Source organism: Peromyscus maniculatus, chromosome 10, assembly GCF_049852395.1.
Source record: "Peromyscus maniculatus bairdii isolate BWxNUB_F1_BW_parent chromosome 10, HU_Pman_BW_mat_3.1, whole genome shotgun sequence".
Classification (NCBI taxonomy): Eukaryota; Metazoa; Chordata; class Mammalia; order Rodentia; family Cricetidae; genus Peromyscus; species Peromyscus maniculatus.
Window position 1 is genome coordinate 7,077,858 of NC_134861.1, and position 16,552 is coordinate 7,094,409.

General features: G+C 48.8%; 1 protein-coding gene across 11 annotated transcripts in view; it reads right to left on the minus strand.

Annotated features, from left to right (window-relative positions):
* Positions 1-16,552, minus strand: part of Osbp2 (oxysterol binding protein 2) — a 159,348-nt gene that overhangs the window by 83,529 nt on the left and 59,267 nt on the right. For 4 of the 11 annotated variants that reach the window (XM_076545811.1, XM_042285731.2, XM_076545809.1 and 1 more), the window contains exon 2: positions 13,048-13,115. The exons of the other annotated variants lie outside the window; for them this stretch is intronic. In XM_076545811.1, the coding sequence (XP_076401926.1) occupies positions 13,048-13,090 (43 nt within the window). In that variant the 5' untranslated portion in view covers positions 13,091-13,115. The remainder of the gene's footprint in view (positions 1-13,047; positions 13,116-16,552) is intronic. 11 annotated transcript variants of the gene reach the window in all.

The following is a 16,552-nucleotide window of genomic DNA, read 5'->3' on the forward strand; positions in this document are numbered from 1 at the left end:
CCAGTCACAGGCTCCTACCAGGTTATTGCTCCCTTGGAGCAGGCCTCAAATCCAATCAAAAACAGGTGGTCACCCATGACAGTCATGCCACTATTGCCCCAGTGGGCACATCTGGTAGCAGGCAGGGTCCACAGCTGGGCAAGGCTGTTGATGGCTTTACTCTACCAGTGGCCAGCATAGCAGCTCCAACACTATGAAAACAGGAGGAAGGCATCTACTTCACTTGTGACTTGATTTCTGTGTTCTAACCCTCTAAAGTGCGTGTCTGGTGTCTTCAGTAATAGGGTCTTCCCATCCAGTTCTGATGGGCAACCATGCACAGTGGCCATAGCCTTTGTTGGGCCTCCCTGACTTTACTGTCTTTTGAGCGCCCTCCCCTACCCCATGCATTAATTACTTTCTTCTGTTGTTGTGATAAAACACCCTGATCAGAGCAGCTTAGAGGAGAAAAGGGTTTATTAGGTTCTGGAGGGATAGGATCCACCATGGTGGCAAGAGCAGGAAGCTGTTCAGATTTCACCCACATACAGGAAGAGATCAGGAAGTGGGGCCAGTTATACTGCTGAAGCCCCGCCCCCAGTGATCTTCTTCCAGCAAGGCTCCACCTCCCAAAGGTTCTATAACTTCCCCAAACAGTTCCACCAGCTGGGGGCCATGTCTCATTCAAGGCATGCCACCCCCAGCCCCCTCCTTGGCTCTCTCCCTCTCCCGTCAATCTTTAGTCTTCTGGTTTCACATCTACCTTCATGCCGTGACATCCCTTACCTATGCAAAACCTAGGGAGCACAAAGGAGAGAAAATGATAAATGATATTTGTCTCTCTGAGGTTGGCTTGAGCTGCTCAATATGACTATCTCCAGTGGTATTCACTCTCCTGCAAGCTACTTAACTTCAGTTTTCTTTATGGCTAAAAACACCTCGACTGCATATATATACATACCACATTTATCTGTGTTCTACCCATCCCTCCAGCCCTGGATCTCTGGGCTGGCTCATGTCACTGCTGTTGTGAGCGGTGCTGATGATGGGCAAGAGCCTCTGGGATACATGGGCTTGGAGGCTTTGGGTAAGCACACAGGGCTGGGTCACATGGCAGGTCTCATTTCAGCAGCTTCTATAGCGGCTGAACCATTTCACACTCCTACCAGCAGTGCGTCAGCCTCCTCTTTCCCCACGGCCTCACCAGCATTTCCTGTCTTTGTTTTCCTGTTGACAGACATTCTGGCAGGTGAGATGGACTCTCACGATGTAGTTTTCATTTGCGTTTCTCTGGTGGCTGGTGAGGCTGAACATGTTTCCTATGGGGTTTTTTGTTTCTTTGTTTTGTTTTTTTCCAGAGCTGAAGACCGAACCCAGGGCCTTGCACTTGCTAAGCAAGTGCTCTACCACTGAGCTAAATCCCCAACCCCAATGTTTCCTATGTTTATTGGCTATTTTTATGTTATCGTTGAGAACTGTTGGTTTCACCCCATCCTGTCATTTATTGAGTTGATTGTTGCATTTTAAATATAAAACACAGCAGAAGGAAAATACGTTCATGTTCCACACTTAAAAAAGCGTCAGGTGCTCAAAACTATCAGTAACTTCAGTTCCAGGGGATTTGACACATTCCTCTTGCTTCCAAGGCACTAGGTGCACACACACACACACACACACACACACACACACACACACACACACACAAACACACACATACACACACACACACACACAAATGCACATAGAATAAATTTATTCTCTAAAAATTGAAATAAAGATGTTTTCAGACAAAGCAAGACAAAAAGCAGACTTCACTGCCAGTAGAAATGATCACAAGAAATGCTAAGAGCTCTTAGAATAATGGAAATGATCTCAGATAATGTGTCAAGCATTGTAGAAAAGGATAAAGATTATTCAAAATGTTTAAAATGCAGCTAAATACAAGTAAATATTGATCTATATGGATCTAATTATAGGTGGGGATGTAGCCCAGTGGTAGAGAGATCCACGACCTGGATCCCATCCCCAACACCACCTAAAACAAAAGACCAGCCACCTGAACCTTGTGGGATTCACAGGTAACAAAAGGAGGAGCAAGTGGACATGGGAACTGCCCCTGCTGAGGCAGCCCTGAGCTTCTTGAAAGGAGGAAAAACAGTAAGGTAGACTAAAATGTATCAAAGATTCATACTGTAATCTTATTCGAACAATCTAGGGCCGGGCGGTGGTGGCGCACGCCTTTAATCCCAGTACTCAGGAGGCAGAGCCAGGCAGATCTCTGTGGGAGTTTGAGGCCAGCCTGGTCTACAGAGTGAGTTCCAGGACAGGCTCCAAAGATACACAGAGAAACCCTGTCTTGAAAAAAAAAAGAAAAAGAAAAAAAACATAATCTAAAAATAAAAAAACAATAGAGAGAATGAAATACTTTAAATTCTTGATTAATAATTTTAAATATTAGATAGAAGGAAATCCACATTGAAGTGGGATTTCCTCCCTTTTTAAGGCTGAATATATCCCTCTATAAAACATCCCTCTATAACACATTCTTCTCTGCGGCTCACACCACTGAGGGTTGCCATCACCTCTGAATGCGGCTGTAATATACAACCTGAGTGGTTCCAGCCTTTGGTTTTCAGGCGACAGTGAACAGGATGGAGCAGAGAACAGGGAGTCGGGCAGATCTGAACGGCGGCTGACTGGCTCTGCCCCTTAGAAGCTCAGTGCTTGGACAATGACATGAAGAGTAAAGCAGGGTCCCATGGTGGTCTCATCAGCGTGACTCTCATACACACTCCACCGGCCTTCAGAGTTCTGGTGCAGAAGCCCCGCCCACCCGCGGCTTCTGCCCTCAGGCTGTTCACGTCCACCTAGCATGCAAGACGACAAACTGAAAACCCCAGCAGCCACCAATCAACTTGTAGCTTCATAAACCACGTTGCCAGACAACGGTAACTGGCGGAGAACACTTCACATGCCACCCAACAAGTCTCTATCTGGTGGCACTAAAGCCCTGCACTAGGGGCAAGCCGGCTGGGGACGATTCACGCCTAGAAGCAAAGCTAATGACGCCCAGAGAGGATTCAGTAGGAAGCGCGGCTGCAGATTTGTGTATGGATATCTGAGTGTCGGCTTCAGCAGGGAGGCTGACAAGCTGGGTTCCTTCCCCGACAGCACTGAAGCTGGCTAGTCCAGGACTGCTGCCTCACCAGCTGCTTCTCCACCGGCGGCTTCTCCACCGGCGGCTTCTCCACCGGCGGCTTCTCCACCGGCGGCTTCTCCACCGGCTGCTTCTCCTCCACCAGCTGCCCTCACCAGCTGCCCTCACCAGCTGCTTCTCCACCAGCTGCTTCTCCACCAGCTTCTGCTTCTTATGGAAATTGGTAGCTGAAACCTGCGTGTGGCTCCTGAATAGTCAACATTTTGCTGTTTTCATAAGTGTGTATCAATTTTTAAAGAATACCATTCTGAATTTGCTTCTGTATGTTGGTGATATTAATATATTTATATTTGGAGGCAGGGAGGAGAGCAAGTGTGTTCTTAATCAAGGCATTTACTAAAGACTCCTCAAAGGTCCACTGGTGGAATCCCGTCCTTCCGATTGGCCTAGCCAAGGCTCCCGGCCATTCTGCAGCCTGCTGCTCCTTATCCACACAGAATGAAGGTCCACTGTGTTCCTCAAGACTGTGGCCCTGGCATCAACAAGACTAAATGGAGCACAGCCTGGTCCCTGGTTATCAAGCCCTTGCCCCTGAAGATGAGCAGCGTATAAAACAGGGACCCCTGGGCTGCAGTTGAGATTCCTTTGGAGAAATGGACACTTAAAAGCTTATCATAAAGAAGGTTGCCAGGAACCTCAGAGCACTAACTAAAAATTTGGGAGTGAGCAGGCAGAAGTGTGGTCCTCCCTGCTGAAGGCCCAAAGTTAAAACAAACCAAAAAGCTCATCAGGGGCCGGGGGATGACTCAGCGGGGAAGGGCGACAGCTGCTCTTCCATCACTTACGTGGTGGCTCACAGCCATTTGAAATCCCAGTACCGGGGGATCCAACGCCGTCTGGCCTCTGCGGCCACCAGGCATGCCCATCATACAAAAAATCATCTGCCTTCGGGTGGCCCCCTCACCATATTCGCCACACTCAGCAAATTTCCACACCTCAAGAAAGTTTCTTCAACTTAGGAAATATGCTCATGGGTCTCTCTCCTCTCTCTCCTCTCTCTCTCTCTCTCTCTCTCTCTCTCTCTCTCTCTTTCTCTCTCAAGAAAGTTTCTTTCAACTTAGAAAGTATGCTCATGCATATCTCTCTCTCAAGAAAGTTTGTTTCAGCTTAGAAAATGTGCTCGTGCATCTCTCTCTCTCTAGATGTACTTGGTTGTACCTCTCTAAGCCTGCCTTTAAAATCTAGCTCATAGTACAGCTGAAAAGCTGCCTAAAAGCTCCAGGCACACATTTATGAGAGCAAGCAAACACATTCAAATGTATGCACACAGAGACATCCATATATACACACATGCACACCCAGATGCATGCATATATACACATGCACACAGATGCATACATATATACACATATGTATGCACACATTCATGTATATATACTATAGTACAGAGAGATTTGTGTATATATACACACATGTACCTACACACAGATGCAAAGGCACACATAGCTCAAATTCACCCCCACATTGAGGTCTTCTGGGATCCTTGAGACCAATGTGGAGCCACCGGCTTTGTCTTCTTGCCTGTGCCCCTCCATGCTACCTTAGAGATGTACATGTGAACTGACAAGCCTCCAAATCTCTGTACAACATGCACACTATGGTTTCAACTTGTCACACTTCTCCCAGCTCGCCTCTGGCTCTCAAATGTCAGCCAGCAGCGATGCCATGTACCGTGTAGGGCTGCCTAGGCAAAGCCTTCCTCACGCCTGGGCGTTCCTGTCAATGGTGGAACTCGAGAAGACACAAGAATAGCATGCGTGCCTTCCACCACCTACAGCGCCCGGTATGCACATCCAATTGTCACCTGCCACCTAGTCCTTCTGCAGCCCATCCCTTGGTCGCATGGACACAGAGTCCCTTGCTTTCCTTAGATACTGGCCATTAGCACACAACAGCACACGTTTCCAATGAGACTCACATCCCCCATCCTCAATAGCACAGCACAAAACAGAGACGCTATCTAAATGAGGAGCCGAGACTGCAGTTATTTGTCGAGAGCATCCATCCTGCCCAAGGCTCTTGGGGCAGAATGTAAGCCTGGTGCTGCTGTCTGTAAAGACTGTACCAAGTCCCCCTCAGCTGACCCACCTCCTTCCCCAGGGCCTTATGGTGGAGTCAGCAGGGTTGGCAGATGCTTGCTTGATGCTGGACGGTCCAGCTGTTCTGGGCTGCTCCAGGGCTCTTTGGGTATTTGGTTTCTGTGAGCTCTGCACATTGTCTTTTTTTTTTTTTCTTTTCTCCTGCCAGTGTCTGGGCCAAATGGGCAGGGCTGATGCTGAGGAGAGCTCCCCCACTTGTGTTAGCAGCTGGCACCCGGAAAGGGTAGAAGAGATGCGGGTCTGGAGGGAGGGAGGCTGGCCACGCACCAAAGCGCACAGGGTGTGGTCCCACCTCAGTGGCTCTCTTCCTCCTGTCGGAGTGGAGCTTCCTCCCAAAGCCTCTCTCTGCACCCCCAGGATCCACTTCCAAGATGACCCAGTGACTTCCCCCAGATGCAAAGATCAACTGCTTTCACCGCTCAACACCGGAAGCAAACATTCCCGGCGCATCCTTTCACAGAGCGGCTCTGAGACAGCCAACAGGTTAGCTGGGCACACTGCACATGGGCTAATGCCCAGCAATTTTGTGCCCATTTGTTGTGACTCATGTAGATTAGTTCCAAAGCTATTAAAAAATAAGTGATCTGCCCTCAGTGAAGCCCGGAAGCCAACATAACTTATTAATTAACACAGTTGCTGGCTCTCGAGACTCATTACGCCAAAGCTCCTGTGATAATCTGATTTCCTATGTAATTGCCACAGCTCTGCAAGTCTGAGCCACAGCAAAATCATCAGACTGAATCGCAGGGAAGGTTTTGCCAGCTACCCTATTAACTCAAGGCCCTAATGAAAGGAGAGTTATGCAAGCCGCTCGCCACCAGCGCCCCCTGGTGGTGGGGCTGTATTTCCCAATGGGTTCTCTCAGGAAAACCTTTGAATCCAACACTTGAGCAGCGATGCCAAGGGATCAACATGGTACTGGGGAAACAGTAGAGAGGAGGCAGGCTCAGTGTGGTGGAGGTTACTCAGGGAGACTAATTGCTCCTGTCCAGGATTCTGGAGCCAGCCTGTATTTACATAAATAATAACATTTTTCCCTTTTCTTTTATGTGCATGGTGTTCTGCCTGCCTGTATTTCTGCCTATAGCATGTGTGCAGTGCCTGTGGAGGCCAGAAGAGGGTGTCAGATCCCCTCGAACTAAAGCGCCAGCCGGTTGTTAGCTGCTGTATGGGTGTGGAGAAGAGAACCCTGGTCCTCTGGAAGAGCAGCAAGTGCCCCAATAATAAAAATTGTTGAAAGAGATGGCATCCCTCCCTATGCTCTCGTTTCCTGTGCGGCAGGAGAGGATGCTTCACAGCTGACCACACTGTCCCAACAATGCCACTGTCACTGTTGCTTGTTATAGACACTGTAGTAGGCTGGGCATGGTGCTGACACTTGACACATTTTACAACAACCCAACTCTTCAGATAAAGACAGACAGGTGAGCAGGAGGAGGGTTAGACCCTTCCTCCAGGTCACATGGCTACAACGTGCCACAGCTAAGAGCTCTGGTACCACAGAACCACAAGGAACAAACTAGGCAGGGAGCCCGCTGAGACTGGCACCCAACATCAGGCCCCTCAGGCCCCGCTGCCACCATCCTGCTTAGCTCTGATCAACTCTCCACCTGCAGCCAAGCCTGCGGCTCTCCCCTGAGGGCCTTTGCGGGTACACCGTTAGGCTGGGCTGGCTCCTCTAGCCCCATCTTGAGACATCACCATCCCACCCATCTCCGCTACTGCCTCCCAAATTACCCTCTAACCCTCCAGATGGCCATGCTGACTCCTCCCCAGGCCTGGCTTTCATAGTGTGCCCAACCCACCTCTCCCAGGATGCTTTTTCCTTGCCCGTCCGTCAACTGATACACATCACTTCCTCCAAGCAGGCTTCCCTGACCTCGGCTGTTGCCCAAGTGCCTATCCTGGCACCCTTTACTAGCCCAGAGAACCAGGCGCACGTCAGGTGGCTTGTCTGCCTCCTCCCAGTTGGAGGGAGGTCCCTGGAAGCTGGCAGTGGAATCTGTTTTCCTCGGACTCTCAGTTCCCATCATTCTCTGGCACAGAGAGATGTGCAGTACATATCGAGGATATATATTAACCGATTCCTGGGGTGTAACTTGGTGGTGGAATGCTTGCCTACTGGAAGGTGCTTTGAATGAGAATGTCCCCCCCAAAACTAAGGTATTTGACTCTCAGTTGGTGGCACTCTTTGGGGGCATTTAAGAGGTGCTGTCTTGCTTCAGGAAGCATGTCACTGGGGTGGGTTTTGAGAGTTCATAGGCTCGCCCGGCCTCCAGTTTGCTCTCTTTGCAGCCGAGGATATGATCTCCCAGCTTCCCACACTGGTCATGCGCTGCCATGTCTCCTTCCCACGGTGGACCATAAGCCAAATCAACTCTTCCACAAGTTGTTGTTGGTCATGGTGCTTTATCACAGCAACAGAAAACCGGCTGACACACTCAGCGTGTGGAAGGCCCTGAGTTCAATCCCCAGTACCACCCTCCCCCCCCCCCCCGCCGAAATGTAAGCCTTATTATATAAATATGAACCAACCTCAGATACATGAAACTCTATAAAATTTAGCAGGAAAGCAAGTTTTCCAGATCAGGAACATTCAGCACTGATGTGAGCAAGTCACGGGCTGCTCAAAGCACAGGCCACTTTAGAGGGTTCCAGAGGGACCGTGAATGCGCAGTACAAGTGCAAAGTCAAACAGAACCCCAGGGCACTGCTCAGTCAAACTTGGGTGGATTCTGGATGGAACTAGAAAAGATCATCCGGAGTGAGGTAACGCAGACCCAGAAGGACAAACATGGTATGTACTCACTTACAGGTGGATATTAGCCACAAAGAAAAGGATAACATGTTACAATCCACAGACCCAGAGAAGCTACGTAAGGAGGGCTCGAGGCAGGACACATGGATCTCACTGTGAAGGAGAAATAGAAGAGACATCACAGGTGGATGGGGGGAGGGCCTGAATGGGGGGTGGGCACAGGAGCAGGAGGGAACAAGTTGGGGGAGAATGGAGGGAGAGAGTACTGGGACAACTGGAATCTGGGGCATCTCTGGGTCAAGCTAGAGATCTAGGGCAGTGGATTTCCCAGGAATCTATAAGGGTGGCCCTAGCAAAGACTCCTAGCAATGGGGGATACAGAGCCTGAACCAGCCATCTCCTGTAACAGGGCAAGACTTCCAGTGGAGGGTCTGGGACCCCAACCCAGCCAGCCACATAATCTCTGCTCTGACCTACAATTCTCCCTGCCTACAAGATGTGCTGGGACAAAAGTGGTGCAGAAATTATGGGACGGGCCAACCAAAGACTGGTCCAGCTTGAGACCCATCCCATGAGAGGGAGGCCACCCCTGACAATGCCTGGGCCAGGACCCACAGGCTGGACAGCCCAGAGACCTAGGATAGAACCAAACGCGACTGTGAAAAGAATATTCCTAATGATATTCTGCTATCCTCATATATTGTTGCCTAGCCCAATTGTCATCAGAGAGGCTTCATCCAGCAACTGATGGAAACAGATGCAGAGACCCATAGCCAAACTTTAGGTGGAGTTCGGGGGATCCTGTGGAAGTGAGGAGGAAGGATTAAGGATAAAGATATTCCATCTAGGAGGGTAGCTTGTTAAGGTACAGGATGTAAAGGGGAGGTGAAGTAACAGGGTATTTTAAGAAAGGATGTTGACACTGGGTGAAACAACAAGATGTTCTAAGTAGGTGAAAAGGTCCACCCTGCTCAAAAGCTCCTTCAGCTCAGGAAGTAAACAACTCGGTGGCTTCAGGAAGTCCCTGAAACTGACTAGATTCACTAACCCCACTCCCAAGCATAGGTAACCAGTAAGGCCTGCTGAGAGTTACTCTCAGGCCAGCAAGCTGCCAGGAAGAGGAAGATCAGCCAAACAAATAGCCTTGAAGAAGCAGATATCAGCCAGTCTGCCTGGAAGAGGCTCAGACCAGCTGAGCCACCTGGAAAGGACACTTCCCAAACTTCTGAGCCTCCTGCAGGCTATGCAGGGAGCTCCAAGTTTCCAGCTTTGGAAATACATGGAGTGGGCTTTGGTGATGCAGCTGTCTTTGAATTATTTCTGCTCCTGTAAGTGACCCCTCACCCATATATAGTCCTAGAAGAAACCCCAATAAAACTCATTGGTTCACCAAGATGGACTTTTGTGGTATCTGTACTTTGGGCTGTCATTGGCTGTCTATCTGGAGTGAGGAGATGTTTGTTGATGTATCCCCAGGGATAGTGTCACATGATAGATTCCATTCTGTTCTCATATCACATGGAGTCCATTCTGTTCTCGTTTCCCCTCCTTGCCCTCTCTTACAAGATTTTCCTCCCTTCTCATGGTCCTCGATTTTTATCATACACACACACACACACACACACACACACACACACACAGTTCATATACACGGAGAGAGAAAGAGCTCATGATGCACATACAGTTGACACACACAGAGTTTATGATGAACACACAGTTCACACACAGAGTTCATGATGCACACATGCAGAGCTAGAGACATATACATATATTTAAATCTGGATCCACATATAGACTCTTTCTGAGTTGAGCTTATTTTGTAGAACATGATTTCCAGATCAATCAACTCTCCTTAAAATGATACAATTTCATTCTTCTTTATAGCTGGATAATGCTCCACTATGTATATGCATCCCATTTTCTTTCTCCATTTGTGTGGCTGACAGACATCTAAGCTGGCTCCATTTTCTCACTGTTCGGAATGGAGCAAAGAAACATGGATATGCAAGTGTCTCTGGGGAGGACCTACCATCTTTTGCGTTTGTACCCAGGAGTCATGCAGCTGGGTCATGTGGTAGCTCTGTCTGTAGCTTCCTGAGGAACCACACACTGATCTCCATGGTGGCTGCACCAGGTCACCTGCCACCGGCAGCAAAGTGGCTTCCTTTCTCCCCACGTCCTCACCAGCACGCTGTCACCTGTTTCCTGGCTGACAGGCATTCCAACTGGGATGACACCCAGTCTCAAGCCAGTTTTAATTTGCATTTCCCTGTGACTAAGGATGCTGACTACTTTTTCAAGAATTTACTGGCCATATGTTTTCTTCCTTTCAAAAATTTAAACTCTTTTTATGAGGGTGGGTGTCTCACTGTATGAGGAGATGCACACAGAGGCAGAGAGAGCAAAGGATAGCTTTGTGGTCGTTGTCACTATGGCTCTGCAGTATAATCTGAGGTCAGGCATTGTGACGGCTCCCTCACTGCTCTTGTTTAGGACTGTTTTGAAATTAAAGGACATGGGAAGCTTTACCCTATCGGCTGTGCCGGGACTGTAGCACCTTTGGCTATTTGGGACTTTTTATCTTTCTGTGACTTTTAAGGTGTTTTTCCCAAGTTCTGTGTAAAAGGCCATTGGAATTTTAATGGTAAGTAAATTGAATCTGTAGGTTGCCTTCGATAATATGGCCATTTGTACAATATGAATTCTGCCAACCCATCAACATGGAACATCCTCCCATGTTCTAGTCTTCTTTAACCTTTTCAATGTTTTAAAGTTTTCATGTAGTAGTCTTTCATCCCAACCCCTGCACTGTGGTTAAGTCTATTACTAGGAATTTTCAAAGAGCAATCGTTAATGGGCTCTTTCCCTTTTACGTGTGTTCTTGTCTTCATGTATGTCTGTGCACGACATACATTCAGTGACCACAGAAGCCAGAAGAGGGTGCTGGGTCCTCTGGAATTGAAGTTACAGACGGTTGTGAGCTGCCATGTGGGTGCTGGGGATTGAGCCCCGGTCCTGTGGAAGAACAGCCAGGGCTCCTAACTGCAGAGTCCTTGCTCCGCCCAGCAAATGAATTCTTGTTATATAGAAAGGTTACTGAGTTTTTACATTGCTTTTGCATTGGCTAGTTTGTAGAAAGTTTATCAGGCCTAAGACTTTTTTGATGGGATTTTTTGAGGGTCTTATAGACATAGGATTATGTCATCTGCAAAAAGGGATAATTTGACTTCTTCCCCTTGTCTTATTGCTCTAGCTCAGACTCAAAGTGCTCCGCCTCAACGTTGAATAAGAGCGCAGAGTCCATTCTTATCTCATTCCTGAGTATGGAGAAAGCACTTGATTTTTCTCCACCACTGGTATTGGCTACATGTGTCATGTGTAACCTTTATCATGTCAGGTTGTGTTACCCCCATACCTAGTTTATTCAGGGATTTCATCATGAGCTGTTAGATTTTTTTCTGCATCTATTGAGAGGATCAGGTGATTTCTATTCTTAGGTTTTTGTTTTGTTTTGTTTTGGAGACAGGACTTTCTAAATAGCCCAGCCTGGCCCTGAACGTGTTCCTGCCATAGCTGGTGTTGGGATTATAGTTATATGCCTCTTGGCTGGCTCATAAATTACCTTCTTATGCAGACATTCCTAATGGCAAGATTTTACCTGACCAGTCAGACCTGGGAGACCAGTCAGATCTGGCTTATCAGCACAGCAACCATTTACCTTTAGACAAAATGTGCTCTCTGAATGTGGCCAGAATTAGGGTAAGAGTCCTGGCCTTGGGAGTCCTAGCAGGCTAGACTCAACTATCTGTTCCAACGTGCCAGCTGAAGAGGAGAGTCAAGGGCAGAGAAAGGAAACTAAATCAACCCGGCCACGCTGGGAAGCACCAATGAAAGGATTCATAATCTCTAGGTTAGATGCAAAAAGAATCAAGAGAAGGCAAGAGCTACACATGCAGGAGCCCTGGCCAGGGTGCTCTCTGGCTGGTCATTACTTCAGTCCCAGTAGTGTAAAGAGTTTCAAAGATGTCCTTATTGGTTGAGAGGACATTCCATACACATTCCCATACGTTATCCTTTTGGGGTGATTTCATGAGGGTTGTGATCTGTCTGAAAGGCTCTGCTGTTCCCAAGTCTAAGGTGACTGCAAGGCTTAGATCAATAACTGGATATATCCCAGTACCGTTAGGGGAGAGGCAGTCTGGAGCGGGCATCTGAAATCTGAGAGTCAGATTATAAAAGCTGTGCCTTCGGGGCTGAAGGAAGGGAGACGAGAGAGGTTGGGTACCAACAGTTTGTAGAGAGGGCTCCATTGAGTGATCACTGTGCCTGTGTGTGGGTTAAACTGGTGATCAGCCCAAAGCAAAGGAGATAGGAAGACGGCGATGCCAGGCCCCTGATTTTTGTTCCCTTCTAGGCCCTAGTGGGGGAGTCAGTGCTTTTCAGCTAAAGTGCTTCTAAGAACACGGTATGTGACCAGGACTCTCTGCCTCTAAGATGGACTATTGTATGATCCAGGGGGCTGTGAGAGGCCATGACCTGTCTGAATTCTATAGGGGAACCAATAAGGCTGAATATACAAGGGTCCCCCACCCTTTGAAGTAAAAAGGACTCGTAAGACATGGCAACACAGTCATTCAAAAGGCTCAAGGAGGCTAGAGAGGCGCCCTAGAGGGTGAAGGCTTGCAAGCTTGAAGATGAGACTGAATGCCCAGAACCCACACAGAAGCCAGGTTCAGTAGTGCACACACACACACACATACACACACACACACTGTGGCAAAATGCATGCATCTTTGGAAAGCCTGCATTCCACACTTCCTTGAGTTGGTGTGAGATGGTTGACTGTCTACCTCCCGCCCCCAGGACTCTGCCATTGCCAATAGATACTTAAAAATCTACACCCGCTCTGGAAGACAGATTGGCAGATTTTTTAAAAAAAAGGTTGAAACATGTATCTGTTCTGTGATTCGGTCATCTGACTCCTAGGTACTTACCCCAAAGAAAAGACAGTATGAACCCCCACAACGGACTGAACATGAACGTTCTCTTCAGCTTCTTCGTCCTGGGCAAACATGGAAACCACTCAATGTCCATCAACAAACAATGGATTATCTGGGCACACTGCTTAGCAATAGAACCAACTAACTAGAGATATGAAGACAAAAAATAAACGTCAAGATGGCTTTGCCGGGTGAAAGAGGCTGTGGTGGACTGGACGAAAATGGCCCCCATAGGGCCCCACTATGAGGAGGTGTGGTCTTGCTGGAAGATGTCTGTCCCTGGGAGTGGGCTCTGAAGCTTCCAATGCTCAAGCCTTGCCTGGTGTCACTCTCTTCCTTTGGCCTGCCGATCTAGATGGAGAATGCTTGGCTACCTCTGTCGTGCCGAGTCTGTCTGTGTGCTGCCATGCTTCCTGCCCTGACCTGTAAGGCAGCCCCAATTAGACGTTTTCTTTCTTAAGAGTTGCCATGGTCATGGTGTCTCTTCACAGCAATAGAAACCCTGACTAAGACAGCAGCCAATCGCGGCATGCATAGTGCACGCTTCCATCTGTAGTCATATCTAGGGATGAAGGGATGGCTCACGGGGGAAGGCGCTTGCTGCCAAGCCTGACCACCTGAATTTGATCCCCCGGACCCACACAGTAGAAGGAGAGAATGGACCCAGTTGTCCTTTGTCCTTTACGTGTGCACCATGGCCTATGTGTGCTGACATACATAAACACAAAATAAGCAATAGAATCAAAATCAGAGAAAGTAAGTTCTAGAAAGTGCAAGCTAACTTATTGTGCCAGAAGACAGGTTTATGACCGTCTGAGACAACAGGAGAGCCTGGGGGCAGCGTTTAGAGGGGATTTTGAGAATAAGGAATTTGTACATTATCAAGAGACCCTGGGGGGGGGGTATATATGTTGGTCAAAACTTACTAAGCTGCCTACTTTAAATATAAGCATTTTGTTGCAAGTCAATCATACCTCAATAAAAAATGTTTATGACTTAGACTGAAGACAAAGAGAAGAGTGGGAGAAACGCATGCCCACCAAGGAGCCTTGTGGGGACATGTCTTCCAGCTGGGGCAATCACTGCATATCCCCTAAGACCAAAAGGCCCAGAGTCTTCCTGTTTCTGACTCCTCCTGCCCCCCGCTAAAGCCTTGACATCCCCCCCCCCAGCAGATGCCTAGCTGGAGCAAGTGCACAGTGCACAGCCCGGCACTCCAAGGGGCCAGTCCTGAGAGACATCAGCCTGGCTAGCTGAACTCTGCGGAGGCGGGAGGTGTTCTGACAGGATTCAGTGAGTGAGCACAGATCACCTTCTCCAGCGGCTTGCCGGCAGGAGGAGGCCAGCTTGATAGCTAATCAAATTCCAGCACAGGCTCTGTTCCCCTCTCCTTGAAGTTCCGTGCAAGAAATGGCTCTTGTCTAAGAACACAGGAGAGGCCCGTGGGCTCAGGCTGCGTTTGTGTGATCAGTTGTAGCCTGGAGAGCTCCGGGACTTGCTGGCTGCTGAACCTGGATGTCCTCTACCAAATAACAAACCAGGCAACCCTTTCTGAGTCCCCCTCGTCCCCCTCACCCCCCCCCCCAACCCCCGCATCGCCTTGCCTCGGGGAGACAGACACAGCTCTCAAAGTCTGCATGCAAAGGCTGATTGCTGCTATATTTCCTGAGCATCCGCTAAGCCCCAGGCCCTTCAGCCACATCCTGCATCCTGAGCCTGCATCCTGAGCCGCACATGATGGCCACAGAGAGATGCTACCTGTCTTCTTGAATGCAAGCTGGGTTTGGAGGACAGATGTTAGCCACACACCACTACCTCCTAACAGTAATCAAAGTGCAAACTTTCTTCCTACTGGGGCGGGGCCGCCCTTCTTTAGATGACCTGGACCATGAGCTCACTAAAGAGGTGCTCCAGTGCTGACATGCGCATAGAATCTAGCACCATCTATGGTCAGTCTCACAACCTGCACAGGGAAATGAAACAGGGTGGCATCTTTATGAGTCTCTTTCCTCCACAAACAGCCTGAACTTCAAGTACTTCAATACACTTCAGGGCAGGTGTATTGGTGTGGTGGAGAGGTGGAGCACCCTCCTGGGCTGGCTTCCTTGCCAGAGGCTCCCAGGCTCCTGCTCTGATCTCTCCACACCACAGCACAGGTCAAGGCCTGCCAAGACCTTCTTTTAAGTGAGAAAGTAAAGGTTTACTATAGGTATGTGTGGACAGGAACAGTCAGAGCATATACGCAAAGCTTGGTACCGTCTGCAGTTTCAGCGTTCACTGTGAGTGTCGGGGAAAATCTGTCAAGTGGTGTGGTGGTTGGAATGTAATTGGTCCCCATAATCTCATAGGGAGTGGCACTATTAGGAAGTGTGGTTTTGTTGGAGAAAGTGTGTCACTGTGGGATGGGCTTTGAAGTGTCCTATGCTCAAGATACTGCCCATCATCACAGACCATTTCCTGCCCAGTGTCACAGACCATTGCCTTCTGATCAAGACGCAGCCAGCACCATGTCTGCCCGCACGCCACCATGCTCCCTGCCATGATGATAATGGAGCAAACCTCTGAAACTGTAAGCTGACACCTCGGTTACATGTGTTCCTTTATAAGAGTCGCCGTGGTCATGGTGTCTCTTCACAGCAACAGAAACCCTAAGACAAGGGGGATTTTTGTAATATGTTCCGAGACAAAAGGTGTGGGGGGCGGGGCAGAGGGCCACATAGGCAGCTGGGGTGGGCAGCAAGACCAGCAATTACCACGGAAAAAGAATTCCTTCACAGTAGGGACACTCCTGCAGGTAGACTCCTCACTCTGCTAGCTCCGGCAGCAGCACACGCAGTCTGGGACGTGCAGGAAGCACCAGGCTCCTGTGTGTGTCCGAGCAGGCCTGCACCAGGTGATGGGTCTTTTAGTAAGCACACCACACGTCCACGGGTGGCTTCTCCAGCCGAGCACTTAGTGGCAGGCCTGGAGCATGGGTTGAAGGTACCTGCCCTCTAGCCAGGCTAACCAGCTGCTCAAACTCCTGTGACCAACTTCATCATTAACCCCAGGGCAGGAAGTATTATTTACAGATTATATTCGCTGTACTGCTCAACTTATACTTCACACTATACAGCAATTAAAATTATAGGTGAAATTAAGTCAAACTGGCTAGAACTTTTAAGACTGTTTCTTGGGGGTGGAGGTGGGCACAGTGGCACACACCTTTAACCCTAGTACTCTGGAGGCAGAGGGAGGTGTGAGCTTGTGGCCAGCCAGAGCTACACAGTGAGACCCTGTCTCAAAAAGAAAATAAGTTCCTTAAGCTGGGTGCGGTGGCACACACCTTTAATCCCAGTGCTCAGGAAGCAAAGACGGGCTCATTTCAGTGAGTTCCAGGCCAGGCAGGACTACACAGTGGGACTCTGCCTCAAAAACAAGCAAATAAAACTGTTGCTTAGGACATTCATACTCATTTCTTAGATAATGGGGTGATGGGAAAATGGAATCTAGACCCATG